Here is an 11,445-nt window from a genome sequence, read left to right as displayed (position 1 = left end):
ATTTTGAACAATAAAATACATTAAAATAAAATAAAAATCTCAATGTCATTACATTCTGTATAACTCGTCATAGTTGTATTGCATTCAATGTTGACCATTTTTCACAGTGGGATTTTTTTCTTCTGTGAATTTACCATTTCCTTCCATATGTACTGAGGTCCGCAGTGATTACAGTCTTTGCAGTTTTTAAGAAACGCACGTGAGCTTTGATTTAAATGTTGCGTTGTTGTTTTTGTGCATTTTGAGAGTATACCTTTTGTTCTGGTGCTCTAATTCAAGTGACAGCATGTCGATCAAGATGCATGGAGCCCGCCCCCTTCATCCTTCCCCCCATTCCGCCACCCTCCCTGCTCCCTGGCCGTAGCAAGCAGCAGTGAAGACGAGGTAGTTTTGAAGCCGTGGCATTAATGATCTCATCTCAGCCTGATCTCCGCATCCTACAGAGGATCTTATGACCAACACAGGGATAAAGTAAAATAAACGACGGTACGTTGAATGTATTTATTTGTCAGGATTGATACGAAATATTTATTCCTGAAACTCTTATCAAATGTTAGTCTGGTGAGGCGGGGGGCTAGCTATGTTAGCTACACATTTAGCTAGGTAGTTAAACCATTTTGTAAAGCAGAAGTATTACACTCCAGTTTGAGAAGGGTAAGAAATTATGTAGTTGGAAAAAATGAAGTTTTGTAATTTGAAAACGGTGTCATAATGTATCCCCATTTTATATCGATGGGTAGGAATTGGCTAGCTAGCTAGTTATTTCAAAATGGCCTCATCTCCATTGTCGCCCCAGCTTCCCTTTTTGCTCGAACTAGACAAAGCATGCGGTGCAGCTACCAGAGAAGGCCACTAGCGATTGCAATGGGTGCAATGTAAATAACTGATTTAATTTTGTAAATTAATTTTTTTATTAACCTATTATGAATTGCAGGATGCACCCTCGCACTGTTGGGTAGTCAGATAATTTCTCCATTCAAATAACCATAAGCGGCCGTGGAAATATCGACGTCAGTACTGTGGGGGAGGGGAGCCAATTCCTAGGTGGAGCCATAGACGAGGAGGAGGATCTCTGGTGGAGCTGTTGCTCTTTGAAGTTTAGTGGTGTAAACTGAGACATAACACAGGGTACTTGCAACAAGCACAGGATTGAGGTTCCCTCCTTACATGTGGCACTGACAGACTAATTGATTGGAGTAATCAGCAAAAGACAACCTTGAAGTGTTGTATGTTGTCTTGACCTATGTTTTGTTTTTATAGCCACATTAACCTATTTGATCCTTTTTTCCATGGATATCGGCCTAACAGATGTGTATTGAACAGTCCTTTTTAGGTTTGCAGTGTTTTATAAGGAGCAATAAGGCCCCATCCTCGCACCAGTAACTCATTCTTGTCACATCATAATGATTGCACCTCTTTTTCCTTGTTTTCAGATATCCAATCAGCTAGACTTCCTTAGTAGAAACCCGTTGTTTGTGGGGATTGGTGAATTAACATGAACACAGTGTTGTTGTTACTTGTGTAGTATTTTTCTTCTTAGTTAGAATTCATCCTTTGTTTTTGACAGGCTTCGCTAAGGTAAAAAAAAAAAAAAAAACTACGTTCATATGTCTGCCTCACATTTTTTACATTTTTAATAGGGTACCTGGCAACGCCCCTCATGAATTGGACTAGAACATTTGCAGCTATGTAAATACCATTTGGGTTCTAGCAACTTGGAACACACAAACGTTTGCATGTTTTCTTGTACTTCAGAGGTTTGTGTCAAAAACCTACTGTTCATACATTTTATCTGTGGTCTGATGCAGGTCCCTTTGCAGTGTTCAGTTGTTGCAGTTAAAATAATCTTACTTTTCAGTAAGTGCACCAGTCCAATTGTGTGACAAGAGTATTTCATCATAGTTTATTTATGGATAAAGTCTGCATTCAAGTTAGGTTCATTAACACAGTCAAAGCACTCCTGGTTACTTCCAATGGTAAAAAATATACAGTAAATGCAAGTGTCACCTTGTGATAGCATTTGTTGCTCCAGTGGTAAGATGTCCACTAGGGTAGGACCGAAGCTAAATGTTCTCCCCTGGCCAGACTGATTGATTGTACCCCTGTGATGTCCACAGTGTACCCCTACAGCTCTAGAATAGATACAATACATTGCTAATTAGGAACGCTGCATAAGTGGCTATTATCAACTGTGTGCTTTTTTTTGCTATCAGCAAGTATAGTATTACAATAATCTATACTGAACAAAAATATAAACGCAACATGTAAAGTGTTTGTCCCAGCTGTAATAAAAGATCCCAGAAATTTTCCATATGCACAAAAAGCTTATTTATGTCCAATTTTGTGCACACATTTCTTTACATCCCTGTTAGTGAGCATTTCTCCTGACGGGTGTGGCATATCAATAAGCTGATTAAACAGCATGGTCATTACACAGGTGCACCTTGTGCGGGGGACAATAAAAGGCCACTCTAAAATGTGCAGTTTTGTCACGCAATGCAACAGAGGTCTCAGATTTGAGGGAGCGTGCAATTGGCATTCTGAATTACAGTCATGTCCACCAGAGCTGTTGCCAGAGAATGTAATGTTAATTTCTCTACCATAAGCCGCCTCAACGCTGTTGTAGAGAATTTGTCAATATGCCCAACCGCAAACCACGTGTAACCACGCCAGCCCAGGACCTCCACATCCGGCTGCGGGATCGTCTGAGACCAGCCACCCGGACAGCTGATAAAACAGGATAGTTTCTGTCTGTAATAAAGCCCTTTTGGGGGGGGACTCATTCTGATTGGCTGCCAGGCTGCACCCCTGTCCAGTCGTGTGAAATCCATAGATTAGGGACAAATTCATTTTTTCTATTGACTGATTTCATTATATGAACTGTAACTCAGAATTTTTTTTGCATGTTGCATTTAGATTTTTTGATCAAGTATATTGAATACAAATGTTTGTTGTTTTGAATACAAATGTTTGTTGACAGCTCCAATTCATAAATACATTAACAAAATGCATAGAACATTTTATTTTCCTAATGGACACCTTGACCTACAAATGCTAACAAGGGAAAACCAAAAGTACATACATCCAAACACAAATGTTTGTTGTTTTGAAACTGTCTCTTGTCTGTTTTTAGTTTTCTTTATTGCATACTTACCTCCTGTTTTTAAATCCTTTGTTGCTTCGTGGATGGTTGATCCATGTAGCAGAGTAGTAACGCCAATCAATGCCCTACCCAGAGCTCTCTCTGAGGGGACGCATACCCTTACAGAAGTTCCTTTGTTTTAGTCTTATGGGAAATGTAGTCACACCAGGCTCATGTCCTGTGTTCTCTCCCTACTCTGCTCTCCCCGGCTTGTTTGTCCCTTGGAGCCAGCAGCCGACCCTGTTGTTTTGAGGCAAGTCTTCTGATATCTTCTCATTCAGGCAGAGATACAGCATCGGGAAGGTTAATGTTAACTTTTCCTCCTTTCCCTGTAATGACATTCTAGCAGTTCTAGTTTTCGGAGCATGGTGTGTGCATATCTCAAACACAATATCACATTAAACCTGTGTGGTTTCATTTGACTTTTCTTACCCAGTATGTGTCCTGTTCTCTTTTGTACTACCGGGGTGAAGTTAACTCACTTTTGCCCATAATTAGGAGATGTCTGACGACAGGTGGCAGTGGGGTGGGATGGTGTGTGTACATGAGCTGATTGTGTTTTTTTGAGAAAAATCTGACCTGTCCTGACTTTGACCGCAGTGATGGCAGGTGGTTGGTAACATGCTGTATTTTCGGTGGTTCAGTGGGTCTGTTAAAAGTGTGGTTGTTCCGCCCAGCAGGAGCCTTGCTTCAGACTGGCCTAAAATGGGCAGAAAGGGTGCAGAACAAAAGCTGCTTGTTGCTTGTACAAAAGTACTGAAGCGCTGCAGCCGGGACCAAGCTGCTATGCTAATGCCTGTGCCTCTCAACAGGAAAGGTATAGCAAACTTTCAGAAAAACAACAAGCCATTTATACTGTAGGCCACTACATGAATATTTAGCTAACCTAGAGATTCTTCATCACAGAATTCTCTTACCAATTGAAATTTAGCTTATCACCTTAATAGTTTGTCCTTATGCCACACACTTCAAACATAACACCACACATAAGTTCATTCATTTTTAGGATGTACTTTTGATAAGTAAAATTCTGCAAAACAACAGTCTTTCATGATACCATGTGTGTTTGTGTCAGAATGGTAAAGTTTTTGTGACAGATTTTTCATCAATAACACTCTCCGTCTCCCCCTCACCCCAGAGAGCCAAAATGTTCCCGAAGGGCACGAAGCGCAAGTTTTCTGACTCCGGGGATGAACCTGCGGCAGGCGGTGAGGATGTAAACCAGCCGAGTTCGGTGGCTGTAAGGATGCTGTCATCCTACAGCCTGCAGCGGCAGTCCCTGCTGGACATGTCCCTAATCAAGCTGCAGCTGTGCCACATGCTGGTGGAGCCCAACCTGTGCCGTTCAGTGCTGATTGCCAACACGGTGAGGCAGATCCAGGAGGAGATGACCCAGGACGGCACCTGGCAGATCATGACCCAGGCTCTGAGTGCTGCCAACGCTGCTGCCCAGTGCTCTGCAGACCGCCTGGTGGCCACCGAGGTGCTGTGTCGGCAGACCGAGGCAACCCAGGGGGAGCAGGTACTCAAGCCCTTCCCAGCGGTGGGGTCAGAGGGTTGCCCTGCAGAGGAGGAGGAGGAGGTGGTAGTGGAGGAGGAGGGCGAGGGGGGGGTGACCATGTCCACGGTTTCCCCCCAAGCCCCAACCTCCTACCTGCCAGGCACCTTTGGCATGGACCCCTGTTGGGAAGAGGAAAATGGTGAAGATGAGGAGGAAGATGAGGACAGTGAGGAGTGTGGGTCTGATTCGGAGGAGGGAGACAGTGACAGGCTTGTGGAGGACTCCAGGACAGCAGAGCAGGTCTTTGGCACGTTCGAGATCAAAAACCCTGCGCCCAGCCCTGACCCTGCCCTGGAGGAACTGTTTTCAGATGTGGATGCGTCCTACTACGACCTTGACACGGTGCTGACAGGCATGCAGAGTGCGCCTAAGATGGGGCCCTACGACCTCCTGGAGAGCCTGTCCTCCCATGGGCCCTCACCCCTCAGCTCTAGCACCAGCTGCCGATCAGACCTCAATGAACTGGACCACATCATGGAGATCATAGTGGGCTCCTGAGAAACAACACATTCCCATTCTTACAGACTTGGTAGACTCTTTACAGACAATGCACATGGTGCGTACATGGATATGGTGTTATTATTATACATTCAGACGTTGAGGGTTTATGAAATCAATAACTTATTCAGTGTTACCACATGCAGGTGTGCATCTGTTAGTGGGCAGAGATTACAGCATATACCATTATGATTTTTCTTATTTACATACTTTTCTATGTTTCCTTTTATCATACAATCTATTTTTCCAGTTTTGTTTTAATTTATTGTTATGTATGGACTGAAGAACAATGTCATTACACTACACAAGAATAGAGACCGGAACATCCAAACCTTTGAAGCAATGTATATTTTCCTAAAGACTAAAACAAATATTAGTGAAATAGATGTATATTGTACGTATATATGTATATTGAAATATATTTTTTGCAACATACAGTTTGGGAAATGTACCAGTATGACTACAACTAATCCCCCCTCCTATTTTTAATCTGACAGAGATTTTGAAATGTTAATGCAGCCCGATTCGACCAGTCTTCCTATGGTTTGGAATCAAGTCTCAAGACAGGGACCGTCCTGCTTTTTCAGGCACATCCCCCCCCCACTTGATTTGAATTCATCTCTTACGACCTAGACTAGATTTGTTCAAGTATTAACAGAAACTCTTGCTTGATATCAGCATTAAGAAGCCATATTTTCTGATATTTGTGTTATTACAAATTGAGAATAATGGGTTGACCCATTAAGTTATTACTTTTTAATTTATTTAATTTATTAAATAGACACAAACATGCCACGTTGCTTTTAACTGAATCGTGTATACCCATGTGATATATTTTATATATCACAAGGGTCTACCCCCCCCCCTTTTTTTTTTCTCTCAAAAATAACTATGGGCCTGGGTTTACTATTCACTATGCAGTTCATTTGTGAAATGATATTTTGTACAGAATTCATCCATAGAAATGTCAATGGTTTTTTTCTTTTTCCATTTTTTTGGGATGTACAAGCAACTGCCATTCTAAAGATTTTTCAAAATGTCTTATCATGATTAAGAGATTACTCAGGCAAACCGTATCAGTTAAATCCGACAGTATTACTCCGGTCATAACTACCACAACACTCCTCTGAATGATGTCACTCTGCTTCAAACAGGAGCTAGAATTTCAACAATTGTAAAGTATATGCATTTTTATATTAATAAAAAATGTAGCATCTTTGTAAATATTTTTTATAATAAAAGGTGCAAAGTTAATTGTCACTTATTTTATTTTTTAACTAGATAAAATGTATCTGTCTAAAATGCCTAAAATGACCCATATCTAACTGCCTGTAGCTCAGGACCTGAAGCAAGGATATGCATTTTCTTGATACCATTTGAAAGGAAACACTTTGAAGTTTGTGGAAATATGAAATGAATGGAGGAGAATATAACATGCGTTTTTATTTTTTTGTACCATCTTTGAAATGGAAGAGAAAGGTCATCATGTATTATTGCAGCACATGCGCAATATAGAATTTGGCCACTAGAAGGCAGTAATCTATGAGCAAAGTTTTAGACTGATCCAATGAACATGTTCAAAATGTTGTATCAAGACAGCCCAAATGTGCCTAATTGGTTTATTGATACATTTTCAAGTTCATAATTGTGCGCTCTCAAATAATAGCATGGTATTCTTTCACTAATAGCTACTGTAAATTGGACAGTGTAGTTATGTCTAAAATTCTTGTTAATCTATCTGAATATGGGCAGAAAGCTATGTCCTGGGATTTATTTGTTTACTTACAACCTCAAGCTAATGTGATTAGCATATGTTAGCTCAACCGCCCCGTGGGGGGACACCAATCCCATAGAGGTTATTAAAGGTAAACTAAGTTCAAGGTATTGTGTTTGATGTGAAGTTGGTGAAAGACACTAAGATGTCCAATGTGTATACCAATCAGTGGACAAACAACAAAATGTAAACAATAGAGAAAATGTACACCATAATATTTTCACATGCAAATACCACTTGATTTCTATGGCATACAGTGCTTTCGGAAAGTATTCAGACCCCTTGACTTTTTCTACATTTTGTTACCTTACAGTCTTATTCTAAAATGGATTAAATCTACACACAATACCCCATAATGACAAAGCAAAAACAGGTTTTTAGAAATGTTTGTCAAAACTGGAAATATCACATTGACATAAATATTCAGAACCTTTAATCGGTACTTTGTTAAAGCACATTTGGCAGCGATTACAGCCTGGAGTCTTATTGGGTATGACGCTACAAGCTTGGCACACCTGTATTTGGGGAGCTTCTCCCATTCTTCTCTGCAGACCCTCTAAAGCGCTGTCAGGTTGGATGGGGAGTGTTGCTGTACAGTTATTTTCAGGTATCCAGAGATGTTCGATCGGGTTCAAGTCTGGGCTCTGGCTGGGCCACTTGAGGACATTCAGAGACTTGTCCCGAAGCCACTCCTGCGTTGTCTTGTTTGTGTGCTTATGGTTGTTGCCATGTTGGAAGGTGAACCTTCGCCCCAGTCAGGTCCAGAGTGCTCTGGAGCAGATCATCATCAAGGATCTCTCTTTACTCTGCTCTGTTCATCTTTCCCTCTATTCATCTACCCTCAATCCCAGTCCCTGCTGTTTAAAAACATCCCCACAGCATGATGCGGCCACCACCATGCTTCACCTTAGGGATGGTGCCAGGTTTCCTCCAGACATGACACTTGGCTTTCAGGCCAAAGAGTTCTAAATTGGTTTCATCAGACCAGAGAATCTTGTTTCTCATGGTCTGAGTCCTTTAGTTGCCTATTAACAAACTCCAAGTGGGCTGTCGTGCCTTTTACTGAGGAGTGGCTTCTGTCTGGCCACTACCATAAAGGCCTGATTGGTGGAGTGCAGCGGAGATGGTTGTCCTTCTGGAAGGATCTCCCATCTCCACAGAGGAACTCTGGAGCCCTGTCAGTGACCATCGGGTTCTTGTTGCCCTCCCTGACCAAGGCCTTTCTCCCGCGATTGCTCAGTTTGGCCAGGTGGCCAGCTCTAGGAAGTGTCTTGGTAGTTCCAAACTTCTTCCACTTAAGAATGATGGAGGCCACTGTGTTCTTGGGGACCTTCATTGCTGCAGACATTATTTGGTACCCATCCCCAGATTTGTGCCTCGACACTATCTTGTCTCGGAGCTCTACAGACAATTCCTTCGACCTGGCTTTGTTTTTGCTCTGACATGCCCTGTCAACTGTGGGACCTTATATAGACCGGTGTGTGCCTTTCCAATCATGTCCAATGGATTGAATTTACCACAGGTGGACTTTAATCAAGCTGTAGAAACATCTCAAGGATGATCAATGGAAACAGATGCACCTGAGCTCAATTTTGAGTCTCATAGCAAAGGTTCTGAATACTTATGTAAATGTGGTATTTCGGTTTTTTGAAATGTCTAAACCTGTTTTTGCTGTGTAATGGTGTTTTTATTTTATTCAATCAATTTTTAGAATAAGGCTGTAACATAATTGTGGAAAAAGGGAAGGGGTCTGAATACTTTGTGAATGCACCATATCTGTAGTGCTCAGGAAATTATTTTCCATGAGAACAACATTACACTTCTTTACAAATTATGTGAAACTACATAATTTCTACAGTAAATTAATGACGACAAAAATATCAACACTGGGTCCTCCTTAGATTTTAGTTATTGAAATGACTAAATCATATTGAAATATACAAAAACACATTGATCTCAAAGTATGTTCCTATTAATTCCTCTCCTTCAAGGTTATCATGTACATTTCACCTTCACAATTACAATAGGCCTTTGTCCTTACATGGCTGTTCATGGTCCCTTCGACCACAATAGTTATTTGCTCATAAGGAACATTTATGTTACATTGTATGAATGCCTTCAGAAAGTATTTCCACCCCTTGACTTTTACACATTTTGTTATGTTCAAGTGGGAGAAAAATGTATTTAATTGTCCCTTTTTTTGTCAACGATCCACACACAATACTCTGTAATTGGGGTGGCAGGTAGGCTACCGGTTAATGTGTTGGACAAGGAAGCGAAAGTTTGCAAGATCGAATCGCCGAGCTGACAAGGTAAAAATCTCTCATTCTGCCCCTGAACAAGGCAGTTAACCCACTGTTCCTATCATTGAAAATAAGAATTTGTTCTTTACTAACATGCCTAGTTAAATAAAGTTTTTTTTTAAATGTCAAAGTGTAAGAAAATTGATGAGTTATTTTAAAAAATTATGAAAAATAGAACACTAATATATCTTGATTCGTTAAGTATTCAATCCCAGAGTCAATACATGTCAGAATTAACTTTGGCAGCTGTGAGTGTTTTTGGATAAGTCTCTTAAGAGCTTTGCACACCTTGATTGTACAATACTTGCTCATTATTCTTCAAGCTCCGTCAAGTTGGTTGATGATAATTGCCAGACAGACATTTTCAAGTTTTGCCATAGATATTCAAGCCGATTTAAGTCACAACTGTAACCAGACCACTCAGGAACATTCAATGTCATCTTGGTAAGCAACTCCAGTGTATATTTGGCCTTGTGTTTTACCTTGTTGTCCTGCTGAAAGGTGAATTTGTCCGCCTGCGTCTGTTGGAAAGCAGACTGAACCAGTTTTTCCTATTGGATTTTGTCTGTGCTTAGCTCTACTATGTTTAAAAAAAAAACTGTAATAACTCCCTAGTCCTTGCTGATAATAAGCATACCCATAACATGATGCAGCCACCATCATGCGTGAAAATATGAAGTGGTACTACTCAGTGATTTGTTATGTTGGATTTTCCCCAAGCTTTGTATTCAGGACAAAATGTTAATTTCTTTGCCACATTTTTTGTAGTATTATTATAGTGCCTTATTGCAAACAGGATGCATGTTTTTGAATATTTTTTATTCTGTACAAGCTTCTTTCTTTTCATTCTGTCATTTAGGTTAGTATTGCGGAGGAACTACAATGTTGATCCAGTTTTCTCCTATCACAGCCAGGTAACTATTTTAAAATCACCATTGGTCTCATAGTGAAATCCCTGAGCGATTTCCTTCCTCTCCAGCAATTGAGTTAGGAAGGACGTCTGTTTCTGTGGTGTGACTGGGTGTATTGATACACCATCCAAAATGTAATTGATAACTTCACCATGCTCAAAGGGATATTCAGTGTCATTTTAAAAAAAAAATCCACCAATAGGTGCCCTTCTTTGCGAGGCATTGTAAAATGTCCCTGGTCTTTGTGGTTGAATCTGTGCTTGAATTTCACTTCTCGACTGAGGGATTGTTAAGGATCTGAACATCATCAGGATAACCTGGCTTCGTCCGGTTAAGAATTGTAAATGACAATATATATTTTTTACAATGTGGATAGTATTTTTGTCATACTACAATGGTTTTATTCAGGTGACGGAGACTTGTGTATCTACTGTGAACAGAATATTCTCTTTTTGAGGCAGTTAGTAGAATGCAAGAAAAATATGCACTACTTGTAGAGCTTGTCCTGTTATATAATACCTCTTCTTGAAATTGTACATTATCTTTGCATTTAATCTAATTATTCAAATTCTACTTCTCTTGATCAGCACTGTACTTGTAAAGTCTGTCACACCCTGACCTGTCACCTGTCTTTGTGCTTGTCTCCACCCTCCTCCAGGTGTCGCCCATATTCCCCATTATCCCCTGTGCATTTATATCTGTGTTCTCCGTTTCCCTGTTGCCAGTTCGTCTTGTCTTGTCAAGCCTTCCAGTGTGTATTTCGTACTCCTGTTTTCTTGAGCCCGTTTTCTAGTTATGCTGGTTTTGATCATTCTGCCTGCCCTCCGCCTGCCCTGGATTACTGACCTCTGCCTGCCCTGACCCTGTCTGCCACTCTGTATCTTACAGACTCTGCCTTGGACTACCGACCTCTGCCTGCCCTGACCCTGTCTGCCCTGACCCTGTCTGCCACTCTGTATCTTACGGACTCTGCCTTGGACTACCGACCTCTGCCTGCCCTGACCCTGTCTGCCCTGACCCTGTCTGCCACTCTGTATCTTACGGACTCTGCCTTGGATTACTGACCTCTGCATGCCCTGACCCTGTCTGCCCTGACCCTGTCTGCCACTCTGTATCTTATCTTACCTCTGCCTGCCCTGGACCCTGTCTGCCCTGACCCTGTCTGCCACTCTGTATCTTACGGACTCTGCCTTGGATTACTGACCTCTGCATGCCCTGACCCTGTCTGCCCTGACCCTGTCTGCCACTCTGTATCT

At 41.3% G+C, this 11,445-nt stretch overlaps 1 protein-coding gene across 2 annotated transcripts; it reads left to right on the top strand.

Annotated features, from left to right (window-relative positions):
* Window positions 1-312: 312 nt before the first annotated feature.
* LOC118362613 (cell division cycle-associated protein 4-like) lies at window positions 313-6,455 on the top strand. 2 transcript variants are annotated; one of them, XM_035743096.2, is made up of 3 exons: window positions 313-486; window positions 3,823-3,959; window positions 4,281-6,455. In XM_035743096.2, the coding sequence occupies exon 3, from the start codon at window positions 4,290-4,292 to the stop codon at window positions 5,199-5,201; it is 912 nt and encodes a 303-aa protein (XP_035598989.1). In that variant the 5' UTR covers window positions 313-486; window positions 3,823-3,959; window positions 4,281-4,289; the 3' UTR covers window positions 5,202-6,455. The 2 variants fall into 2 exon arrangements, with proteins under 2 accessions (XP_035598989.1, XP_035598988.1); XM_035743095.2 differs by lacking the exon at window positions 3,823-3,959 and having other exon boundaries at window positions 314-486.
* Window positions 6,456-11,445: the final 4,990 nt, after the last annotated feature.

The sequence above is a fragment of the Oncorhynchus keta genome, chromosome 29 (assembly GCF_023373465.1).
Source record: "Oncorhynchus keta strain PuntledgeMale-10-30-2019 chromosome 29, Oket_V2, whole genome shotgun sequence".
Lineage (NCBI taxonomy): Eukaryota > Metazoa > Chordata > Actinopteri > Salmoniformes > Salmonidae > Oncorhynchus > Oncorhynchus keta.
Note: the sequence above shows the minus strand (reverse complement) of the source record. Positions and strands in the feature narration are given on the sequence as shown.